Source organism: Lates calcarifer, linkage group LG13 (assembly GCF_001640805.2).
Source record: "Lates calcarifer isolate ASB-BC8 linkage group LG13, TLL_Latcal_v3, whole genome shotgun sequence".
Lineage (NCBI taxonomy): Eukaryota > Metazoa > Chordata > Actinopteri > Centropomidae > Lates > Lates calcarifer.
The window spans coordinates 17,145,698-17,172,089 of NC_066845.1; the positions used below are offsets into that span (position 1 = coordinate 17,145,698).

General features: G+C 41.5%; 1 protein-coding gene across 2 annotated transcripts; it reads right to left on the reverse strand.

Moving 5' to 3' along the window:
* Nucleotides 1-1,254: 1,254 nt before the first annotated feature.
* On the reverse strand, nt 1,255-25,478 carry fgfr1a (fibroblast growth factor receptor 1a). 2 transcript variants are annotated; one of them, XM_018668968.2, is made up of 18 exons: nt 24,825-25,478; nt 20,394-20,574; nt 14,884-15,123; nt 14,340-14,429; nt 13,490-13,662; nt 11,363-11,486; nt 10,262-10,452; nt 9,796-9,946; nt 6,506-6,696; nt 5,973-6,118; nt 5,575-5,696; nt 4,919-5,029; nt 3,939-4,129; nt 3,662-3,784; nt 3,506-3,576; nt 3,262-3,399; nt 2,762-2,867; nt 1,255-2,661 (listed from the first exon to the last, which is right to left on the reverse strand). In XM_018668968.2, the coding sequence occupies exons 2-18, from the start codon at nt 20,545-20,547 to the stop codon at nt 2,485-2,487; spliced, it is 2,499 nt and encodes an 832-aa protein (XP_018524484.1). In that variant the 5' UTR covers nt 20,548-20,574; nt 24,825-25,478; the 3' UTR covers nt 1,255-2,484. The 2 variants fall into 2 exon arrangements, with proteins under 2 accessions (XP_018524484.1, XP_018524482.1); XM_018668966.2 differs by lacking the exon at nt 9,796-9,946 and adding an exon at nt 8,884-9,028 and having other exon boundaries at nt 24,825-25,477.
* Nucleotides 25,479-26,392: the final 914 nt, after the last annotated feature.

Genomic DNA, 26,392 nt, shown 5'->3' on the forward strand with positions numbered 1-26,392 from the left:
TGCTGGTGCTCTGACATACTGGTTACAGCTGGGTAATGCTTGGATGGCTGAAATTCCAGTATTCCCAAATCAATTTACATGCCCCCCATCAGTCATCAGATAGTAATTTCACTGAGCAGACAAAAACAGGACATAGCAGTCCCTCCTTCTTTCATCTCAGTGGTTAGAAACCATTAATTAGATACTGTCACATTCCCCAATCATAACTGCCAACAGTTAATGCCTTCCTCTGTTGTGTCCCCACCACAGCAACAATAAAGACACACACTGGCAACGTAGCTCTTGCTATATCAGATGATAGCTGATGAACTTTGCTCCACCAAACTCTTCCTGTGCCATCTGTCAGAAGTGATAACACCCTCCACCTAATGGCACCTCCGCTCCTCGCTCTGCACCATTAGCAGGTTATAAAGTAAGGCCTCTCCTGTCCTTTCTATTCTTAAATAGAGCTCTTCATCATCACCTCAACCACAGCGCACACACAGTACTTTTTATTGCTCCTGGTTTCCAGGAGTAGATGATATTTCTTCCCAAAAACAGTAAGGTCATATGTTTGTTTGAATCCTGGCAGTGTGTGTGGAAAACTGGAGGCGACTGTTCACAGTGTGACCTTGTATCCTTTAAGACCACGACACGTATTATAGAGCAGACAGTTGGTGTTCATTCTGTTGGTGGTTTGTTGGTGTTAGATCCAACATGCCAGCAGCATGATTCTTACAACTGTTGAGATAAAAGTGACATGGATCTGTTCTCCATTACTAATAAACTGTTCACCCGCTCTGCTGTAATACAGTACACACAGAAGGCTAACTGCATTGACCCGAGTGTGTAAGAGCTGGCTTTTAAAAAGGGTCGAGAGCCAGTAGCACTGTGCGGCTGAATTTACCCTGTTGCATGGAGACTGCAATCCAGGTGATGCATCAGCCAATGGCAGGAAGCCAGAGCCAGACACAGTGCATCAAGGTTGGTGCAGCTGATGGAAGTGTAGCACCAGCACTTGCCAAGCCATTCACACAGCCATAAATTACATGTTTACTGCCGGCTGTGGCTCCCTGTGCTCGCCAACATTTCTTCTGATGTCAGCAGCACATTATCATATCTAATCAGCCCCCAGCAACCTGTGTTAAATGGGTGGGGGATTGAAGTGGCCATCGTTCCATCTCTGTAAACATAATTTACATCACAAACATGAAAATCTTGATATTTATAGACGCATTTATGGAGTTGCGGTTCACACTCTGAAAGCTTTGATGGTTTGTTTTTCAATAGCATTTTATTTAATGTAATCCTTTTACGATGACATACGTGTTCCGCAACCCTTCATCGGAAGTTATATGGCAGCAAATGAAACTCCTGTAAAAGCATTTACAGTAGAAGATAAGTTCATCACATGGAAGGCATGCACAGTGGAAGTGCATAATGTTGACTGAAGCAAAATTACTCTGGGTTTTAACAAGCATGGCGTACAACCAGGAATATTTACAGTTGTGACCATCCTTGAAGTAAATGAACATCTTGAATGAGACAAAATAAAAAATTTTGCCACACACACCCGGCATACACACAGACACAGCCGCACACACATACACACATTCACACACAACAACAATTTTCAGAAATCTATCTTTTTTTCATGTAGATAATCCCAAAACACTGAGTTACACTGTATTGCAGGTTGTGTCATGAAAGCACTTACAGTTAAAAAATAGAAAACCCAATATATATTTTTTCCATTGATGATTATGCAGTAAATTTTAGGGGAATCAAAGCTGTGGTACAGCAAAGAAAAAAAAAAAAACTGGCCATGTAATCCTCAGCAATTTTAAGATATTCTCATGTAACAACTGCCCCTACTGACTATATTCAAAAATGGATCAAACAAAAGCATCCTTGTACAAAAGAAAATAAATCAATTATGGTAATAAAAATAAGAGTACAGTGTAAATATATATTCATATTTATAATTTTCTAACTGTATTTACAAGAAGAGAGTGAATGATGCAGCGGACCATGGTGCTGTATGTCCCTTGGTAGTATTTTCTCTGGATTTGGTCTGAAAAGCAGAATGCTGTCCTTCACTACTGATGAAACGACCAAAGAGGGAAGAAAACAACAGAAACCTGACATAATCGCAGTCAGTCCTTTCCATTCTCCTGACCTGTGGAATGCCCAAAGTGGAGAGAAGTGTGGGAGTCTGCTCTTTTTTTTTCTGACGCTGTGATAAACTGCCACTCCCATTAATTCAAAGTGCCCCATAAACATCGTCATCACCGAGAACCGGGAAAACCGCTGCACTCTTCAGTCCATGTGATCCAACGAGTTCTACAAGGTGTCTCCAAGCTCCTTTCTCACAGAGCACCAGTGTTTCATTTTGTTTTGTTTTTTTTTTTTAGCTTCATCTCTGGGAATGTGGGGAAGAGTCCAACCCCATGAGGCAGGGAGCGGAGGAAATGTCAATGTTTGTCTGAATGGAGAGATGAGGTATCAGCGTTTCTTAATGGCTGCCCCGTTGGAGTGGGGCGGGAACTTTGGCAGACAGGGCTCCTCGGCTCCAGCATCGTGGGAGAAGACCGAGTCCTCACCAGAGGAGCAGGTGGAGCTGCGGGTGTCGGGGTAGTTGGGGGAATATTGGTCCAGAGGCACTGAAAGCTCCAAATACTCCTGTAGGCACCAGGGGAGGAAAAAAAAAGTATATCAATATTTCACTTCCAAAACAGATTTTTCTGCCTCATCTCTGCATGGTGAGGAGAAGAGTGCTGACCTGGTTGGATGTCATGGCCAGGCAGCGATCGAGATCCTCAACCAGCTGTTTGAATGTGGGTCTCTGAGAGGGCACAGCATGCCAGCAGTCCCTCATCATCATATACCTGCAGAGATCAAGAGATGTGTTATGTTAAAGAATGAAAAATACTTGACAGGAAACCGCCCATCTAGCTGTAGCTGGAAGGTGACAAAAAAACAAAGCTGAACAATATGTTCCACTCACAGCGCCCTCAACCTTGGAGCAGTTCATTTTATTGGTCTCCACACAAACAATGGTAGGGATCATCATTATGTTGCTAAGCACCTGGAATTTTTCTGATATACACGAACAAGGGTAATGTAAATATTAATGCCAACTGTTTGGGGCAAGCATGAGACACAGCAGTGACTAAGACTTGGTGTCTGTTACTTTCAAAACAACTGTTTAAAGTGCCATTTATCTTTTCAGGTTTTGTGTGCACAGACTAAATAAACTTAAGGTGTGTAGTGCTTCCTTACAGCTCGTGCGTGCACGTTGAGGGCTTGTCCATGCGGTGACCTTCCTTCAGCAGCTTGAACAGCTCTTCCACTGGGACGCCGGGATACGGAGAGCCTCCCAGGGTGAAGATCTCCCAGAGCAGCACCCCAAAGGACCAGCTGCAGACATAAGCAGATAGGAGGGTCTCCATTTTCTGCACGACTTAACGTTTTCCTCGCATTCCATCAAGACAGAATTGGAAAAGTAACAACATGAGATACTTACACATCACTTTGGTGTGTGTATATCCGGTCGAACAGAGCCTCGGGGGCCATCCACTTGACTGGTAGACGACCCTGTGGAAAAGGTATGCGTGTTACAGCTATCTACAGTAAGTTTTCACATCTATGAATAACATTAACTAAAGACAGGAATACTCACGTTGGTGGTCTTCTTATAGTAATCAATGTGGTGGATATCTCTTGCCAGGCCAAAGTCAGCTATTTTCATCACGTTGTCCTCTGTTACCAAAACATTGCGAGCGGCAAGATCTCTGTGAATGCACTGCACAAATAAAAACAGACATTACTACAACTGGTCCAACATCCTAGGAATCAGTGCCTTAAATAAAAAACCTAATCTGTCAAGAATGGGCCCAAAGTCAGACATTTTTCATAAGAGGTTCTGCTCTAATTGATTCTGTACATCAGACAATTACCTTTTTGGAAGCCAAATACTCCATGCCTCGGGCCACTTGGTAAGCACAGGACACCAGGTCTTTAATGGACATGTTCTCCACAGGAACCTGGTCTGGGTTGTAGCAGTACTCCATGCCCGGGGGGCGCCGAGCTCTCAAGTACTCCCGCAAGTTTCCCTTGGATGCATACTCTACTATCACATACAGAGGACCTGGAAACAAATGAAAAGAATATTGGAATAAATCATTTCATTACTATAAAATGTAGCCATTTAATTTTCTAAATCTGAATTATTTCATACAGCAGTAATGATGGCAGCTCTAAGGAAAGGGTACAGGTACCAAAATCTGTATGTTTCTTTGTGCTGAGGCCCTAATTAGGTTAGACCTCTTAGACTTCTACCAGCACATCAACAAACACTGATTTAAAAACTGAAAAAAAATGCCTGATGGTGGTGCAAAGGTAAAGGTCACAAGGTCATCGAAATGAACGGGAAACCTTCATTTTGTGAGAAAGAATGTGCACAAGTTTGGTTCCAGCCAATATTTTCGGTCAATCCTAGGGGTCTTATAGCTAAGCAAGAGGACATAACCTGTACTTGCTGGCAGAGGCAAAAAAATACTTTGAGCTCAATGGATAACTGCAAACTAAACTAAATATACATATTAAAGTTATAACAGTTGGTAAATAAAGTGGAGAGAGCAATGTGCTTTGCGTCTCAGTGTGAAGGCAACAGAGCAATGTGCACCACAGGGTTATGAGAGGTTAGTTTTCCTTTAGTTTTTCATCAAGGATGATTGGAGAGAAATGGCGACTGCAGCTGTGGTCGATTCAAACTGTGAGCTCGGAAGCTGGTGTCAGAATCATTTATTCATGCTGTTCTACACATCTTTCAAAGCAAACTTCACTGCAGCACTGTTGTTTGAGGGACAAAAGTGTGTGTGTTGGCCTGAACAGGCCACGGCAGGTCAGTGGCAGGCCCCTGTCTGTCTGCTCCTACCATCCTGTGTACAGGCTCCCAGCAGATTAATGATGTTCTTGTGCTTCCCAATGATCTTCATCATCTCCATCTCTGAAATCAGGTCTGACAGGTCTTTCTCTGTGGCATCAGCTGGAGGAAGAGGGAAATAAATCATATTAGGGTAATTAGTTGACGTTCTGTTGGTGAAAAGGCCCAGAAAGGCCTCACAATAATCACCTTGCAAAGAATATACACAAACACTGCAGCTCCTGCAGCATTAGGCAGCAGTTTGTCTTGGAGAATGCTCCCTGGGGAAAGGCACTTAAAGCACGAGACAATAAATGCTACTTTCCCTACATCCTCACTCCTCTGCACAGTTTAATGAACACTGTTTTATATGGGATGTCAAGGGTTCTCATAAATTTTTACTCTGCTCTCCCATTTGCATGGTGGCTGGGATCCAATGGCAGATGTCTCATAGTATCTGTTCATCGCAGTTTTGGTGTGAGAAGTTTTCTCATCCCTGGAGCTTTAACTTGAGGCTTCTGCTAAATCTATTACTATACACTGAGGAGCTTTTCTCTCTGTAGATCCATAATTTATTACTGCAGATCTCATTATTTTCAGTACCCATCAATCTAAACCTACAGTATACCCACATGACTGAGAACTTTTCAAAAGTACAGCTAACTTACATTTCAACATTTTAACTGCAACCTTGGTCACACGGTTTGGCTTCTCTTTGTCGAGACCCAGTGCCTCTCCCATCACCACCTGACCAAAACAGCCTTCACCCAGCGGCTTCCCAAGGACAAGTCTGTGAGGGGGAGAAAACATATGAGCTGGTCATTAACAATCAGCAGGGTTCAACTCCAAATCTGTATGTGAGTACATCAAAGTTTGGCCTTTCATTTCAATCAAAGATGATTTCAAATTGAAGTTAAATTTTATACACTGCTTTAAATTTATACTGCATTAATTCACTGTTCTAACAGTTTCAGTGCCTTGTGTAAGGGTCCCACCACTATCCACACCACTATCTTTCCTTTCAGTTGGCCACTTTTCTAGCCTCTAGGCTATTTCTGAAGGGTACCTCTCCCGGGAAAGCTCCCAGCGGGGATCTTGTGGCAGTTCATACTCAGACACCCCTGACAGCATTGGAGATCCACTAGAGGAGAGGCGGGAGGGGCGAACCAGCATCACTCCAGAGTGGATGGAGGAGCTTGAGTCCACAGATACCTGAGGTAAAGAAGACTGACATTACTCCCCTCATAATGAAATGGACACCTTTAGCAGGAGCTTATTTATTTATTACATATTTGAAAACTAAATTCCTAAGACCATGTAAAAACCACCCAATGTACCATGTTCATGGAATCTACTCATTCCTTGAATACTCTTACTTACCTGATGTAAAAGACCTCAAGGATCTACATTGAACCTGAAAGCTCTATGAATGCATGCTTTTAGTTTTATGACAGCATCAAAATTAGCAGCTGTGAAAATGTCCAGATGAGTCAAACAAGTAAAATATAATGGAAACGTCTGAATTCATCTGAACGAGTGGAAAAAAAGAATACATCAAAGGGAATAAATATTCCAAACCCCCTATCTACTTTCTGTTACCTGTCTGCGCAGTGGGATGCTTTTAGCCAGCTTGTGGACAGCCAGCTGACTGTTGAAGTCACTCTTCTTTGAGGAAGTGCGAATCTTGACAATAACTGCGATGGCGATCATGACGGCGATGAAAAAGAAGCCAACACAGTAGATGACCACCTCCAGGTAGGTGTGGCTGGCTGGTGGGTAGTGCGTGACAGCTAGGTGGAGGGAGCGCAGGGCGAAAAGGGGGTAGGGAGGGGTGGGGGTCAGCTGTAATGAATGAACTGACTGTACATACCCAAGGACACCAAGCATACCTATGGTTTCAGGCACACAGCAACACAAATAATAACAACTGGCCCACACGAACAACAACACACACACACACACACACACACACACACACACACACACACACACACACACACACACACACACACACACACACACACACACACACACACACACACAAACACAAACACACACACAGCTGCCATGTCTAAAAACCAGAGCCTTTGACACAGACACATGTGGGATACAAACTCCCTGAGCACAAGATTTCACTCTACATCTTTTGTCAGAGTGAGAAGTCGTTATAGACTTGAATCACAGCTAAGACCAAATAACAGTGGTTGATTCAGATATTCAAATGTTTTAAACGCAAACACAAATACTACTTATTTTCTGGCTGTACTAAGTAATGGGTGTCTTTTAGAGTGTAACAGTGTGCAAAGGAGCTGGCTTTTATACAGACTATCAACACTTCACTCACACTGTTTCCAAACTGCAAATCATTTCTACTTCATCATATAATGTAATTCACACTTCATGTCTACATATAGGTCTAAACAGCATATCACAAAGCATGAGCTCAGTACAGTAGACATGTCAAGTTCTTACTCCCTTTGTAATGTATTCTTAAGAGTTGTGTGTTGGTGCTGGTAATATAAACAATGTTTTTTTTATGAAAACAACACATTTATGTGCAAAATTGAAAAAAGCTAACATTTAAAAAGAAACAGCCAAATTCAGATCTTGTTTTTTTCCTCCCATTTAGTGAAAACACCAACATTTATTCATACCAACACTGGGGTGTAATGGATTCCATATCTTAGTTTGGGGCATACCTTGGTGTGGGATGTGGCTTTGTGTACAGGTGCTACTTATCACAAATACCAGATCTGAAAACGTTTCTTGTTTGTACATAGGTCTAACTATGGCATTAAATCCTGCTAAGGTAATTTATGATGCAGTTAGCTGTATTAGGTATTTTCTTTATTCTTGAAAACTCAAATGTAGTACACTGTTGAAAGGTACAGTACATACATTCATTCAACTACTATCTTTCCAGTTCGGTGTATTGCTAAAATCACTTCTGAATTCTGACTTATGAACCCCTTAACTTACATAATTGTGTTTTTGCACAACAATTTTATCTATTTAATAAGAGATATTTGTTCAGTATTAAATGTAAATTCTACAAAATGTAAATGCTTGGTTTTGTATTTTTACATTTTGGATGCTCATAATAAATCTCCAATCACAGCAAGTATTACCACTTATTAACACATTTTGTTGCCATATGTTAGTGGGAGATTATCACATACACTTGATCTGTGCCAGAAGCACTAAGTGTTGAACAAAACATCCCAAACCAAGGGTCCCATACTGACTGAAGTGTGCCGTTACACCCCAAACCAACACCAGCAACACAAGTGAGCTGCACTTGTGTGAAGAGGCTGACTGACAAGCAGCATGATAATTGGACAAATGCCCATTCCAAACCTCAGGAATGAGACACATCCACTACAACAAGCCAATTATCAAAGCCAGCCACTGTGCTCACAGCAGGAAATGACATCAGGAATACATGTCATTTGTAGCACTTGTCAAAGAAAATCCGCTTTACACCAAATCAAATGCAAACACCAATTACAGAGCAGAATGGTAGAGACAGTTCAAAGTGAAATCTGATCAGAGCTGCCAAACAACCCCCCTATAAATGTGAGGTTCTACCTGGCTCACACCATTAAGTATACATCTGTATGCTCTTTTTTTCTTGTTTTAATAACACAGGCCTGTTTTTATATGTTGATTTCTTTGTCATGGTAGACGAGATAGGAGACAGCTTATGAGTTGTTTGGTATTCTGTGATTTCATTTCAGAAACAGCAGAGCATGGCCCATGTTCTTCCATCTAGAGAGTTTAGATGGAGCAGGAGCCATGCTGAGTACAGGGAGAGGGAGAAGTTTAGTAAATGTAACTTGCCCTGGCTTCCTCTCACATTTTTAACAGAGTTTAGGTCAGAAAAGACCTCATTCTGGCAAATGTGAAGGTGGACAGCCAGGCTGGAGTTGGAAAGGGGAAAGGATGGAAATATAGGAAAGAGACACAACTACTGATACCTTCAAAAACGGTCAACCATGCAGAGTGATGAGAGAACCCGATAGAATTGCCCGCCAAGCAGGTATACTCCCCAGCGTCATCAAAAGACACATTTCTCAGTTGGAGGACTTCCATTTCCTTGTCCGTGGTGTTAAGGCCAGCGGTCTAGAAAATAACAAAGGAAGCAGACCCAACAAGAGGCCCAAGAGGAAAATGGAACCATGAGTAAAGGATTCTGAAGGAGAAAAGGGGATGGAGGAGCGTTCTCCTCCTCGATCCAACACCATCTGCCCAAAGGTTACCACAGAGAAGAGCCCTCCAGTATCTGTTAGTGGAGGAGCTGGTTAGGTTAAGTCTGCACTGCTGAACCCCACACTGGTCCACCCCATCACCACATCAAATACCTCAGTCTCATCTCTACATGCAAGAGATGGGCAACATGGAAAACTCCACAGCAGAACAGGGCACACTCAAACTCACACTCATACTTTTGGCAACTATGCAAGCTTTAGACAAACAACAGGAGGTCTGTGAAACATAGGTAGGCAGAGGAGGACAGCTGGAAAAAAACAAAGGAGAGAGAGAGTCCATGTGCCGCGCACAGAGGACTTTGAAGGGCAAGGGAGCGAGAGTAATAGAAGAAGATGGCAAGAGAGAGAGGCCCTTATTAGGAGGGCACAGCACAGGCATGGGGCAGGAATGAGAATGGTCCAACATAAACCTAGGACTGAACACTTTCAACTGTTCTGCTGGGAATTTTCCATAGCGTCATTTACAGTCAGGAGCGCTGAGGCAGGAGAGAGGGAGGGAGAAACGAAGGGAGGGAGGAGAGAAACAGCTGAGGTTGTCTCGAGTTATACGGCCCTAATTTTTCCCGGTGGTCCCAGAAGCACCTCCACTGTGTCGTCCCTGTACTGCTGCGTGGTGGTTACCTGAGGGCTCATATCTGGTGACAGTCAGCCAGGCCGACTGATTGGCCTCTCCTATATAATTGGACACTTTACATATATACTCTCCGCTCTCCTCCTCAGTCACATTGTAGAGGGTCAGCACCTGAGCATCCGAGCTATTGACCCCAGAATGCTGGAAATAAAAACAAGTCATGTGCAGCACAGAAAAAAGTAGCAGACACAGGATCTTTGATTGGTTTGTGTAGGTTATTTCAGGGCACAATTATTGAAAATTCCGTTCATATTATTTACAGGATGGATTTGGACTACTTTCACAGGACAGTAGTGATAAAGAAGTGATGTAGCAACGAGAGAAAACAAACTAATATATATCACATCAAACTAAAATATTCGGTTTCCCTGTCAAATTATAAAAAACACAAACTATTGTAACAACATGTGCAGGGCAGGGTTTGTTGAGACAGGATTGATCAGAGTGAGCTCCTACCTTGAGGACACGGACATATGGTAAACCATCAGGACCAACGCGGCTCCCGTTGACCTCGATATGCTTCAGCCACTGGATGTGGGGCTGAGGGTCGCTGAACACCTTGCACTCAAACTCCACGTCGCTGCCCACTGCCACGGTGCGATTAGCTGGCAGGCCAGCCTGCAGGATTGGCCTGTGGGGAGAGCGCTCTGCAACACAACCAAAAGACACACAAATGTTAGCTTTGAAGTTTGGTGAGCAGTGAAGCAAACATGTAATGTCAAAGACAAACACATGTGCAATAATTAAAAAGTACACACGGCTGACTGATTTTTAAACACAAACCAAATAAAACCTCTGTCATGTCAGGGCTTTGTTACTGGAAATGGCCTGAACTGGTGGAAAACAAGGTCGCCTGTATAATTTGATCTGATATTGTGTAAAATACAGATTAGAATTTCTCATTTGGAGACTTAAACTGGGCTATTTCCCCAGCTGTATGCTGCTTGTGTAATTACTGAGGGCTGGCCACAATAGATAGGCAAGCAAGTTAAGTGTCTCATCTGGAGCCGTTAGTGTGAAATGAAATAATCTTGCAGCTCCATTCTGATGACTGATAACTCTCCAAAGTAAACTTATGAGGCAAGAATCTGGCTGAGGTTCAACCAAGACGCCCCATGGGGACTTGGTAAGCACTTGCGACAAAACTCTCTCCTCACCAAAGCGATCCGACTGTTCATCAGGCTCTCTCTGAGGTCAGGCACAGCTCAGTAGATAACAGTGACAGAGGAAGTGGGATTGTGATTTATAAGACCAATGGTGTAAGAGCAAGTCAAAGGGCAGGTCCTAGAGCAGCAATCATCTCTTTCCTCAACATGGATCCATTACTACAGCCACAAGTAAATAGGCTTAATATACCAAACAGCTGAAAAAAGACGCAGTTCAGCTTGCTCCAGGGCTACAAGACTGTATCCCTGTGCTTTTGGGATAACAATCATATTAGATCAGTTGCTATGATGTCCAGCTGTGAGAAATTTTCCATGAATATTCCACAGATGAATGAAGCATAATCGATTTCCTGGCAACTCAGAAACCTGTGACATAATTACAGTTACTTACCGACTACATCTAGCTGATAGGTGTGATTGATGCTCCCATACTGGTTTTCCACCACACAGGTATAGTTACCCTTGTCTGAGGGAACTACAGATTCCATGATGATGGTCCACACATGGTCACGGACCTAAAGGTTTGAGAAAAGGCAAGTTTACAGTGGCTGGCATATAGAACAACACAACAACAATAAACAAAAAGGAAATTATTATACAATGCAGACAGAACTTCAGCTCAGAGTGAAATGTGGTGTATTTGTTTTTCCAAGCATACAGTTTATTGTATGTGACAGAACAGGTTTGTCTATGTGCAGAGATGCTATCATTTGTACGTGGCTATGAATTTCTTTACGGATTATAAAAATCTCTCAGTTCATGTCATTTTAGTTCCTGTCCACCATAGACATGTTAAGAATAAGCCATGCAACTCTGACTGGCTGCTGTAATTTGTACTTTCACTTCTTGAGTTCAAAGCAAAAAATGTTTTCAATCAAATTTAATTAACATAAACAACATAAAACTTTCTCTATCTGCCTTCTCCCAATATAAACTGTCATAATTCACATTTTGTTCATTTTAAAGCAACAGCTAATAAGGTCAATGATGTGTAATGTGATGATAAGAAAATAACACACTACTCCCTCTTCCTGTGACACCACCCAATGTTTTAAACAGCGGATCTTTGTCCTACCTAACAAAGACCGCAGGAAAATGGGTACATGTTTTATATACATCTGCCCAACCTGTCTTATTAGCACCAACTGATGTCTGGCTCTTTTTTCCAAGACATGTTATAATTTTTCTTCCATAAATCTGCCAAGACCGGCAGTGTGTGATTAACCAAGGAACCTCTAAGGCAATGGCAACATCAAACATGCATATACACAGACTGAGCCATACGGTTTCCCTCATTTAACTAAAAACGTGATGAGGGAGTCCAGCTGCCTGCTGCCAGATGTGTTGTGCTTGGCTTCATATACATGTGGTCCACATTATTCCCTCCCTCCTGCACGTCTCCATGCAGACGATATGAACAATAGAAGCCTGGCCATAAAAGCAAGGAGTGTGGGAGGGATGACAGACGTCCCCGGCCGCTGATGCAGACCTTTGCACCTTGACTGAAAAAACAGCAGCCAGATGGTTAAGTGTGCTGCCTGGCTGGGTGGGGGGGCTTGCGGAGAGAGAGGGGAGCAGGCAGCTGAGAGGAAACTCCTAAATGTGTCCCAGCTGGGGAGGGAGATGGGCTGGGGAAGCACAAGACAAGGCTGGACTAGCATACACCTTGATGGGAAGAGCAGATGTGGGGAAGTAGGACGCTTGTTTCCTAGTCTCTGTGAACATGCACATACATCCCACACCTGTGAGACAATTGCCACTGAATACAACCATTCACAGACAAGTCAATATCAAGGTACATAAAGAATCGACAGCCTCCTAATTCATAATGACTATAATATGCGTTGGTTGATAAGGTTGTAGATGAATACAATGGCTGTCTCTCATAACTTCCTTGTGGCCAATAGGAAATTATCTTAAAATGGATTAATTATGTTGACCTCTCAGGGCTCATGATACCATTCACAGTGAATGATGGTGATAAAACAGATCTAGAGACAAGTGTAAACTGCCTTATCATTGATTACAACCCCACAGTTTATCAGCAGCTAGCGTCACATTTAAATATAACCTGTCTGGAAACGGGAAGATGATGAAAAAAAAGAGGAAAGATACCACATGTCGTGTATCACATATACACTTGGTACCATGGTAGATTTACTGCTGCATGGATGTAATTACAGAAAACACGATGCACCGATACCCAGAATGAGGACAACCAATGTTATCCTTCATATAATCGGATGGCTAGGATTGCCCACCTGAAGGTATTATTCCTTTCTGGGGCATAGGGTTTCATCTTGCATTGTTTCTCAGGTCAAATATGAAACTGTCCGTTTCACTTGCAGAAAATGTTTCTTACTCCAGGGGAGTGGGTGGTGATCTAATGAGGAGATGAGATCACTGACACGTCTCCACTCGTAGTGAATGTGTTCAGAGTGATTCAATAATAAATGCTAAGGAGGGTGTAGCATCACTAAGAAGAAACAAAACAAATTTGCGAAATATTATTATTAACCTTGAAGCCTCCAATACGATGGTCTCTCTTGAACTCCTTGCCATTCTTGTACCATTTTAGAGTGGGAGTTGGGTTGCCGCTGGCCTGACATCGAAACTTCACAGTCTTACTGGCTGGGACAGCATGAAGCTTTTTCTCCATTTTTTCTGGATGAGCCCATTGTGGGGCCATTGCTAAATAACAAGACAGACAAAAGCAGTTAGCAGATGAGTGACAAATACAAGTAGGTAAACCTCAACCTCAAGCTCTTTTTCTAGAGGACATTACATAATACATGTTGACTGAAAAAAAGGATTTCTAAATTATAGTCACAGGGCTTGGCAGCACTGGAAGAGTACGGACCTTAAGTTTCTCAAAATACAAAGAAAATCCCTTTTTTTTTAGACACTGCGGCTTCAAAATTGCCTCAGTTAAGTAAAGTCATGTTGTGCAAATTTCAGGGGGAGATAAAGCTCTGAGAGTCAGAGCACAAACTCAAGGTCGGCATGCTTGACAGCTGCCAGATTCTTTGTGGGCAGAGCGGGCAGCAGCAGCCAGATGATGAAGCCTGAGTGTCTTAATTGCTCTATAGACAAATTGGAAGGCATCTAAGGTTAACCACGGTAAGTCACCGCAGCGACATTCCTCATGTAAAAGCTGTCACTGAGGTAGTGAAAACCCTATGATTCAGAGTGAAATCATTCAACCCTAACGTGACCCATACGCACATGGCAGACCCATAATTGAATCATAACCCTCTCAATTCACTGACCATTCAGGACAGTTACTCATAAGCCTGTGATTTGCGATGAACGAGTAATGACCATTTGTTGCAGTAGCATTAGTAACATGAAGAGATCAGCAGACTTACGCAGCAGCTTTTGACTGCCCAACAGCTTGGCTTCCTCTGATGAAGACTCTTCATCTTCATCATCATCCTCAGATGAGGCCTGGGTATCAACTAGTGAAAAAAAAGGAACTGTGAGGCCATAAATTCAATTTATACTGATCCACACAGTACTCTGTGAGTAATATATCATTTTAAAGACATGTTTAAAAAAAGAAAAGAAAACCAACATTTGAAGCCAAGCAACAGCATTTCAGTATCATTTTTTCCTACAATTATTATATGCACAGACTACTAGTACTACTGGGTGTGATACATTCCCTTTACAAATCAAGTCTATGGGATTTTTTAAATGATTCAATACTAACTTGAAACTGAGTCTTATAAAAGGTGATGCTGATTCAAGTGTGTTAATATTCTGTATTAAATGACTATACTCCTAAGTATTCATACAGTAGTACAAAAAGAACATGACTATTCAGTGACAAAATTAACTTTAAAGAAAATCTATAAAGGCTGCAGAGAATTGTCCATTTCCATATAGACTTTGCTGTTTCCATAACTTTACCTGTGACATTGAAGTAGAGGCTGTGGTTGCCGAAGGTGGTGCATGCATACAGGCCAGAGTCGGTCAGCTCCACAGCCTCAATCTCCAGCTGGCCATTGCGGATGCGTGTGTGTTCTCCATCCACTACAGCCACATGGTCTTTGGTCCAGTTGACAGCATGGGAGTCCTTGGCAGAGCAAGCCAGATCCAGACGATCCCCAAGACAGAGCGTGAACAGCTCTGCTTGTGTTTCCACAGAGACTACAAAGGAAACATAGCACATGGCTCTACCTCATCAGCTCAGAAGGCTTTTAACACCCTGTAACTTTAAGCAATTAGAAACACAATAATACGACACCATCAACACAAAAAACCTGATATCTTTGGTATAAACTATGATATGTACTGCAAGTCATTCGCAATTGGATAACCACCAGGATTATTCCAAAATAATCAAATGAACTGCATCATATCTCAGACTGAATAAATAGTAGCTGACGGGGTACAGTGTGTCTACAATGTTCAGAGTGCTCTCACACAAAACAGGCCTGTATCTCTACTGTAAATACATCTAAAACGACTTCAATCATGAAATGGCGTCCGAAAGACAGCAGAAAAGAGCTTCCCTGATTTCCTCCCGGCACAACGCCTGCCTAACCTCTCCCAAAAATTAAATCGCATCCCAAATTAGTCAAGGCCCTATCGTCAGGCAGGCAAGGAGCTACTTGGGAAGGGAAGGTAAAATTCAATTAGAGGAATGAAAAGAGGGGAGGCGTCATGGAGCGGGACACCTGAGCCCCCCTGTTCTAAATGACTGCATAGTTTGCGAGGGGGAGGGGGTAACCCAATTATGCTGACACGTTGTCCATCACAATGGTGTTGTTTGTCTAGTTACAAAAGGTAAAGATCGCCACTGGTCAAACTGCTTGACATTCTTGCTCTGGGATCACACTTCCATGCCAAAAAGCCACACAAGTTACGCTGTTCTAAATAAGTAAACTAACATCCTGATTTTGGGGACAGCAGAAAATAGTGAAAAAAAATCAAAATTTCCTGAAGCTCTTGTTTTCTCCAACCATCAGTCCAGAGCCTAAAAATTTTCAGTAAACAATACTGAACAAGCAGAGACAAACAGCAAATCCTCTCATTTGAAAAGCTGGACTCACAGAATGTTTTGTTTGTTTGCTTGAAAAATTACAATCAATTATCAAAATATAACTGCTGATTAATTAACTAATCATTTCAGCTTTGACATAATTCTGTTGTTTTAGCCAAGTGGTGTCAACAAAGTAATCCTGTATAACTGCACTATGATATAAAATCTGTTGTTTCACTCATCCTCCTTTCCCATTTCCTACATAGTCCCTTCTGCATTGTAAAAGAAAAAAGAAAAACTGATCTAGATATTGCAAAAGAAAAACTGATCTAGATATTTAAATGCCATAGTGGTGAGCGATTCCTCAAAAGGAGATTATTCTGAACTGTTCTCACTGTGTTTGTAAAAGCACTTCCTTACAATAGGAAGCACTTCTATATAGCATAACCTCAGGACACCATCAGCAAACCTGACTAATCCCTCCCACCATCACAACAAAGGCCTCCAAACAATGAAGGGGAAGAGGGAACACGGAGAGCAAGCCAGTGAGCATGTGCACAGGAGCAAGCGAGAGAGGGCCTGCAGCGGCAGGTTCTAGTGCCAGTTGCTATGGTGACCCCACTTGGGCCTAGTAAAGGTATTTCCTGGATCACATATGTCTGACAGGCCCTTAATCCCAGAAGGAAAAGGGGCCAGGGGGTAGGATCAACTTTCTCCTCAAAAACAAAACCGGGGGGGGGGGGGGGGCAGCAGAGGCATTTAGTGATGGGCTACAGCTATCCAACCTGGACACAGCCTTAAACACATGGTCTCTGCACTGTGTGTGGGAACCAGCCAGTATGTTTCAGTCCCTGCCCTCTAAATGGAGATGCCACTGATAAGGCTATGTCAACATCCCAGCTGTTAATCTGGGTGCAGACATCATAAAACGCCCATAAAAGCTGTAAAATTTGCTTGTTGCTTTATTGTAGACCAGTCAGGACCATTTGTGCTTCTGTGACAACTTACTTAAAAGTGGAGTAAAATATCACACAACGTATTCAAATTAACCCCAACCACTGTCTGAAAAACAGGCTGAGCTAACATTTTCTGACTCAGTGTAGAAAACAAATAGCAACACACTTTATTCACTCACAGTAAATATGTTTTCTACTCTTCACATTGAGCTAAAGGCCAAGTTTCCAACATTTCCTTTGAATTTGAGGATGTTTCATCTCAGTTAATCCTCCTGCTGCTATGATTGGATTAAAATGGATTAAGGACCATATTTTCAGAAAGCAACCCATCTGGAATGGTCTCTCATGTGTTCTTCCAGCCACTTGGAAAAATTGATTGACATCATTTAAAATCAGCCTAATTACATAAAATCATGAAAGGAATTTTGGTCATGACAAAAACATTGGGAGGTTTTAAACTAGTGGGGGGAAAAGCTCACTAGTCTGTGAATTCAAAACCAACTAAAAGGAAGAGTTGGCGCCAGTCTATGGAACTTTCTCTGGCTACAAGATAGGAAGCAATATGCCGCGTGAATGACTTCTGGGATTTCCTGCTCTCACTGGAGTGATGGTTGAATGCAGTAAAGCTGGTTGAGGCTCTGCTATGGCACATAGAGAAAAACTGCTGTGGCAAGTTTCCTCTACTGATTTGACCACACCAGAGTGAAAGGATGGGTGATGTGTAGAGGGGATTGATAAGAGACAAAAGGCAGGACTGGCAGGAAGCAAAAGAATAGGACAATGCCTATTAACAAGCCCACCACCCACCCCACCCCAAAAAAAAAAAAAAAAAAAAAAAAAAAAAAATCACAGAGTGAGTGTCCCTCCTGAAAGCACTCCAGTGGAGGACCCTTTCATTCCTAAATGAGCCACTGGCAATCAGCATGGATTAACACATGGGAACTACAAGGATAACTATGCAGTGCAAAGCTGTTCCACTGTCATTCAAATGAGTCCAACTACATTTAGACTTACATTATGTCTTTAATGGACAAACGCAGTAAACCAACCTTCAATGACTAAAACTATGTTTATCTAGTTCTATTACTTCCATTTGCTCTACTGCAGTTTTGCCTCAGCAACCAGAAAATCACAGGCTCACAGTTTGAAAAAGAAAAAACTGCCATGTTGTAATGCAAACTACAGTCATCCATTACACTTTAAAGAATATATGGATTGTAGTCCTTCCTTACCTGACTTCTAACATAACTATGCTCTGAAGTATTGCCAAAAGATGGTAAATGTTCTGCTGTTTAAAGCATCAAACTGCATCAGAATGCCTGCTTTCAGGAAAATTTTAAATCCATTACTTGGGGTTAATTAACATACCTAACAATTTGTTTGTCTGTGGAAGACAGACAACTTGCTAAAGGTTCATCAACAAGTACTAGTTATTGTTCCTTTATATTCAGGTGGAAACATGTTATGTGGTAACAGCTTTAACTGTCTATTGTTTTTTTTCTCTTGTCATTTTCAAATTGTAGCTACAATTTGCGCATAGTGTATAAAAGTTGTATTCATAAAGCACTATTGAAATTCTGGTGAGTTTTGTGAATGAAAAACATGATTCAATGTCCCAATAACATTACACCATCACAATATTATGTCACTGACAGATGATAGTAGTTATCCTTGAGTGGTAATTACTGCTGACAGAGAAAATGTTACATTAATCTGGTGTTAATCCTGAAATTCACTTGTTTCATCTGCTCCCAGAGTCAGCAAAGCTGTGCTCCACTGGGCCCCCGATTCTGTCTGAAAAGAGTTTTTCTCAGGACTGTGGCAGCTCTAAATCTGAAGAGCTCTCCACTGAAGGGTCAGTGGCTCCTCTGCGTTGACTGACAGCAGAGCATCGAGTCAAAGAAATCCTCCGGGAAAAACACATAAATAACTTCCTGACATTTCTCTGTCTCAACTAAAAAATATACAAAGGCATTAAAATGATTTGCAGACAAAAACACACTCAAGTTTCTCTGACTGATCACACTGAGAAAAGGTTTAAGGGGCTGTAATCATTTGAATGGCAGTCCATGTGGCCCCTGAAGTAATTCAATGAACTGAATTTGTTCAGGGAATATTCTTTTCTTATGTGAGCAACACACAACAAAAAAAAACCCAAGACAAACAATGAAGCACGCATACAACATGGTCATTTCCATATAACTATTTTGTTTCCTCACTCAAGACAAAAAGGAATGCAACCAAATGCTTCTGCTGTGATTGTTTGTCGACAGCTGAAGCCATCCGTCACCCAGCAGGGAAGCGGGGGAAAGTGAAGCATTCCCATGCTAAAGTCAGTGGGGGAGCAGGAGGAAAAGCACAGAGGCGCATAGATAGTACCTGGCCATTTGGTGATTAAGAACTGGGTGGAGTGTAAATGCATCAGACTTCCCCCACCCCAGTGGAAATTTATGGCTCACCTTAGAAGACAAACATCTCCTCAGAAACCCTATCCTTGAGGATAAGGGAGGGCTCAAAGTAGCATCTTCTTTCCTTTTTTCAAAAAACAGGCTAATTTATAGTTTCCCTGGCAGTTAACTCCTCTCTCAGTGACAACAAATACCTTTTCATTACAAAGGAGGAGAGGAGCAGGGACTGCTAGGTAGTGGAGCTGCCCTTGGGCTACAGATGGGAGTCATTTTCTCCTCCCTGTCCCACTGTTGGCTTAAACACAGCCGCACCAAGTTTATTTTAGGGCTTACAGCCCAAGAGAGACCCTCTTGCTTAATTACTCTAATTATAATGCTGAGCTTTATCATATTCTTTTGCTGCTTTCCACTTCCGACTGCAGAGTGTAAACATCCAAACCCATCTACCCACAAGTCCAGGGAGCTATTACACTGCTGGACCATATCCAAGAGACACATTTTTAAGGATTCGATTTCAGTGCCTCTTTCCCCTTTTTCAGAACTGAACTTGTGTAGCAGCCAAACCAGGCTAAATTCTTCACGAAGACTCCTGAAGTCGTTCCGTCCAGTTTAAGAACGTAATAAAATAGCCAAACAAACAGTTCTGTGAGTAAGACGTCTTGGGAAGCCATTTCTAATAAGCTAAGGGGTATGAGTTGGTTCAGTTAGGCAGGAAGAACAGAGAAGGTGTTACTAATAGTCACAGAGTTCTGCTACATCTGACGCACATAAGTACACTCAAACAACATCAGACTCAGGCAAATGGGGGTGGTGGGGGAACAGTGACGCTACAAAGGACAGACTTCACCAAAGCCTGGAGTGTGTTAGGATTACATTCCTGCACGAACAACAAAGCTTTGATTATCACTGGGCTGTTTTTCAAGGCAAGAGTCAAGATAAGCCAGACTTTTCAAGTTTATTAGTTCAAACCAGTTACATGATATTTAATACAACTGCAACCAGAATTAGGAATAAAGCAGTGTACAAATAAGTGAGTAGCTTGAGTAGCTTTAAGTTATCAGATCATCTTACCTTCATCAGCGATGGCTGGTCGGCACTGGGTCTTTAAAACTTGGGCAAATAAAGCCAGGAACAGAAGTATACTTTGCCTCATCAGCATCCTGCTGAGGGAGCTACAACTGTTGGCTTGTCTGCGACTGGAACTCCATTCAGACCTTTGGGGCATCAGCAGCGGGTCATTCACAGTGCTCAACTAAAAACAAACAAAAAATAATGAAAACAAATCAGTGCATGACCACGTGAGCAAGCCTCATATCTTCATATGTCTGTTTGCAGTAAGAAAAGCAATACGTCAAAATCTATTAAGGGTAAAAGTCAGAGAAAGAAAAAAATTCTAGAACTATGCTAAAGGAAAACAACACACATGACAGAAACTAGGCCAATTAAAATCTTAAAATGGCTGCTCCGTGGCCCTTCAAAACTGAAAGAAAGCCAATGAAATAAATTTGGTGAGGTAATTTGTTACTAATGACAATCTATGTCTTACGTGCAAGAAAATTCCTTGCTTGACAAAAAAGGAGAAGAGAATCTTCTGTATGTCTACAGGGTTCAAGGTGTGTACTCCAGCATTTAGAGCTGCTTGTACAAAAACACTGATAAGAAACTACAGAGCACCAGCCTCACTGATAGCTCAAGCAAACAAAGAGCAGATATGTCTTGCTCAGTTCTTAGGAATGAAATGTTCTGTTTACAAAACTTCAAAGTAACTATTAATGTCTGAACTCATTAAGGTTGCCATCACACTGAGATGATCATTAGACTTAGACTTAGACTTAGACAATAAAGTCCGTCTAAGTCTAAGTCTAAGTCTAATGATGCCATATCAAGTGTTTGTTTTTGCTGCTATGCCACTGTTGGGTGTTAAAGGATGTACAGTGTCCTCCAAAATGTGGCACAGTGCATTGGGTGACCCTTACATGTACATCTGCTCACATCATCATTATAGCCCCCATAGCCCTCCTTGAGGAATTTGTTTAAGGCCAAAAAACTACAGCCTGTTACATGACACCCTTGTAGAGAAAGACCGCCAGGCCATCATTTCCAAGCCGAGAGATCTATCACCTAACAGTTGGTTTTGGTCCCCGAGCCTAAAATGACCCCCCTCTACAACCATTTGCTCCCACGAGTTGTCAAGAGATGTTAAACAAATGCTGTTTTTAGGGTTTCTTTACTCTTCTTAATTCAAGCTTGAGAACAGAGGCCTCATCAACAAACACGTTGAAAATCAGTGGAGTCATGAATGAATCCAAAATATCCATTCTGTAAAACAACACAAGCATCACATCTGGGTCAGAGAAACCCCAACTTGGTTTACATTTTCACACAAAGTCATGTTCAGATGCAGCTGTGGTTTCCTCTGAGAGGTAATCGCTTGTGTGAGTGTTCATCACTGAAACAATCATTGTGTTCTCCTCAAAACCAATTCAATTTCACTTTCCAAGAATGGTCTAGTGTTCCAGCAGCTGAGCTGGGTCAGGGGGGTCCGAGGGGGATAAAGAAGCTTGGTCATCGCAGCTTTGTATGCAGTGAGTCAGTGTTTGGGAGGGCTCCAAGAAAGTGCTTCTGCTGCCAGACAGAAGGAACCGCAAAGAGCAGCCGACCACGTTCCCCGGGCCCTCGTCACTACGACAACCGTCAGTAATTGAAAGAGGAGGAAGTAGGTTCTTCAAAGTATGACACAACACTTTGTCATACTCCGCTCCCATGGGAGCACGAGTTAAACATACAGTATGTCTTACTATCCACACACGCAGAGCATGCTCATCTTGAAATCACGAGTAATCTGAACAGAAACTGACCAACACATTTGAGGCTGATATTAATTGAAAATATAATTTTTATCAAAAGTAGATGCAGTGCATTTAAAAAATATACGGTCTGCACCTTTGTGTCTATTTCATCCATATGTTCCCAGATATTTTAATTGTCATTTTTATTGATTTTTACCATTTAAGCTGAACTGATAAATCAGCTGGGCTGATATATTGGCTGATATTATCTTATTGCAGCTACATACATATCAGTATGGAGGTCAATAAATAAGTTGTGGTAATTAACAGTATAACCATTTTCATTTTTCCACTGTATAATCCAGACAATATATCACCATCCAATTCTTATATTGATATTTGTGTTGGCCTCAAAAATCCAATAGCTGTCAGGCTTTGTAAATTCCATTGACATCTACTGATCACAATTTACTGTTACTTTAAACTGATTAACAGTAATGACACAAGGGACACAAACACCTCTCACACCTGTGAGCTCTCCCAGTACTACAGTCATCTACTGTCGCCACTGTGCAGCTACAACTCATTCACTGGTTCAGGTGTATAAAATGATTCAACATAATTTGACTTATGTAAAGATAAAGTAGCAAATCTAAACCCTCCAGCAATAGGAGATGCAAACAAAAATACCAAGACCAACAACTGTCCATAAATTTGATGTTACATTACTCCTTCAGTGTACTACCTTCTTATTTCCCCTCTTTCGGTACCTTTTCTAGCATTATGTGATGTTTCTTATGAACATGTTGATGGGGCAGGAAAATGCAGTCTTGGTTTTGTTGCTCAGGAAGCAATCTTGCTATAAATGTATAAAACATATTGGATCCAAAAAAAGTAAAAAAAATAAAAAAAATGAAGAAATAATCCAGAATATTCCTTAGCTAATAACAGTGTCAGCTTTTCTAGCCAGAATTTTGATTAGAAAATCTGTACAAAATCATGTTTGATAGAATCCCTCTTGGTTTTTTATGCCGTTAAGAGAAGAGAACTTTTCCCCTGAAAACCTGGCAAATAAATGGGGTTAAATTAAGCAGATTAGAAGATGCAAGATACATTTAGCTTCTCTCATTATAAACAGACAAAGGTTACAGGCCTAACCCATAACATGGCCTTCACCATAATTACTGTTCACTGCCATCCATGCATAAAATTCCTCTGCTCCCAAATTCTGTAGCCCCCTTCCCAGCTAAAAGTCTGCACTCCCAGCCAGCAACAGGCCAGTCTGCACACGGCTGCAGTTCAGCGGACATAAGAGCATCGGACCATTTCCCTAAGGCTACTATTTTGACAAAAACAGACACTTCTGTTTTTTCTCTTTTGCAGCCTTGCTATCTGAATCGGTGTTTCACCACTGGTGTGTCATGAAGGGAGATCAGGTGTCATGAGATTACACTCAAATGCAAAGACAATTAATGTCAAGCCATCTGACACTATGCCATTTGGTTGACACTCAAGTGCTTTTCAGTGAATTCAGTTCTATTCAGTTCATATGAGTGTGTATGTTTTCCCGAGGGAGGTTAAATCGAGAAACGAAACTCTACCCCTGGAGATGCACAGAATATGTTGTATCTGAATTAAATTAGATTATTATCACACGCTGAATCAAACTAAATCCTTCATCCCAGAGAAAACAACTGCAATATCAATCTGAGACATGAGTGTTTACAGTCTACTTACTAGTAAAATTTACACTCACAAAAACACATTTTTGGATGGATTTAGTTATAGTGTAATCATGCAGCTCAAGTGACAATAACTCTGTGCCAGGGGAGCAGTCTAGTAAATTAAAGGGCAGGACTGTTCCTCACTTCCCATTATATGGTTCAAGAGAAAACTTTTTTTCTCCATGGTGAACTCCCTGCAGACATGCTTCTTTTCTAAACCATCCATCTTCTCCCTCTCCCTGTATAACAGAACATTTTGGGCTTTACATAACATCAGGCTTGCCCCTCTGGACCCAGACTTCACTACAGATGTAGTAATGATGGCAGTCCTCTAAGAATTTAAAGATGTAACTTACTTCACTGCATTTCTGAAAAGGCAACTTGTCCAAGAATTTTAGAGGAAGGACTTGCTACATACTTATATCACAAGATAGTAAAGAAGTTCAGAAAAATGCTCTGGATCCATCAAGCCAAACTCCAATCTTTACAAAGAAATAACGCCATCATGTGCAGTTTAAAACAACTGCTTTCTTGGTTTTGCACTTGGTGGTATAAGTTTTATTTACTCAAGCAAATTATCTAATCTGAATAAAGGCGCCTGCTGTAACCTTAGTTAGAAAACCAAAGCAGTTTTAAGCAGGACTACAGACAATATTTTGGGCCTTGCGCTTTAACGTTACCGTTACAGCGCATGAAACATACTGTAAAGAAAACAAAATATGTAGATAAACAAACAGTTTTCCAATTTTATTCATCTCCAGAGCACAAAATGTTTTCTAAAGAAAAACAGGTGTTTGATTGTGGGCAGTGAAATAGCTGCTAGTGAATTTAAGAGCCACCATTTTTAATGAGCTCCTTCTTAGGACGAGAGGTTCGTCAATAAAATCAAATCATTACAATGAGAACATGAGCTAACCGCTTGAGCACGTAAACAAACAGTAAAGGGAAGCTAAATCAAAGAGAGAAGGAATAATAAGACACCAACTTACCTTACTGGCGGGGGACTGTGAAACAGCCAGTGTTGGTCAGATAAAGAGGAAGACTGCTGAGCTCAAACTGGATGCAGAAAAACTTCCCGAGAAACAGTATATCCAGATGTAAACGTGTGAAGCTCACTTGCTCCGAGCTATCAATGTTTAGCTAACAAGTTTGCGCATATTTTTTGCCAAACTTGAGCGACGGAAGAAAAGAATGTGCGTCCCCGCGAGTCCGAAACCTCAAAAATAATCAACGAAGTGGAAAAAATCCTAAGTGTTCTTAAGTTTATCAATGTTTTAATTTCAACGTTGTGGTCTAGTTTCCTTTGCGACGCGCTTCTTCTGTCCTACCTAGCTAACCTACCCAGATCCGAGGAAACTATGCGAGTGCAGCCTGTGGTTTTGGTAGTCCCTTTATCCCAAAACGTTCCGCTCGCGATGAAATCAAGTCTCCTCACCTCCGAAAACTGTGTCCTAAAGTTGTTCAACTCACTTTAACAAAATATCCGGAATCAAACTGTCGTTTAATGTTATATTCTTACAAAAAAAGAAGCTCTTAAGTGAATCCTAGAAAGTATTTTGACCATTCCCGGCGGAGAAATGCTGTTAAACAACGACAGTCCAGGCTGCTCCAAACCTCCCCCCTTAAATCTGAGAATATGCGCATCCTCCGGACCATTGTCAACACAGAGACAGTGACACAGACAACATCCGGTCTTTACTTTTAAAATAAAAGCCAACATAAAAAAAAATACCTGGCAAACTAATACTTCACACAACTAGCCTCGAGAAGCAGCAGTTGGTTGGATAACTTTACTGGACTTAAATAAAGTTATTTGAATACAATACTCAGCTGACTAGTTGCTTCTGTTTTATGAGATATTAAGCTCTCATTCTGCACTTAACTGCACTGCCTTTAAAGGTATAACGTGACCAAATGTTGATGTGGAGAGCATTTTCACATTGATTGCATTAATTCATGGTTGTTGAAATAGAATTCAATCAAAAGGGAGATGCTATTTATATTTAATTATCTCTTACTTTTACCTGAGTTTAATTTGAAAATCATCTGTGGCTCCTCAGAGTTGTTCTGTTTCCATTAAATTCATTTGACCAAACAACTTTATTTCTTAAACTCACCTCTAAAAGAAAAGCAATTTATCTGGAAATATTGTGTACCATGTTGCAAAGTGAATAGTAATTTTACACAATGTGTTTATTCTATGCACACTGCATTGTGCTAAGTCTAAATGCAATATTGTTTGTTGTTTTGCGCCACACAAATGCAGATTTTTCTGGAGCTTTTATTTTGAATGTCAAATAGCCGGAATTCCGCCATTATTCGGGCTTTTACTTTCCAATTTGACGTAGGTCTGCTAGAGCTGGTAGAAACCTGGCTCCCCCTGCCATCCACTGCACCTCTCCAGCAGAGCCCCACCAACTCCAGGACCATGTAGACATAAAAGAATGTTTTTAGTTGCATTATCTTGATAATAATTGAAGCTGATGTGAGAAGACAAAGGTTTATCAGAGTTAATGGATGTGCACAGAGATGTTTACTAACTGAATCAGCGAGCAAT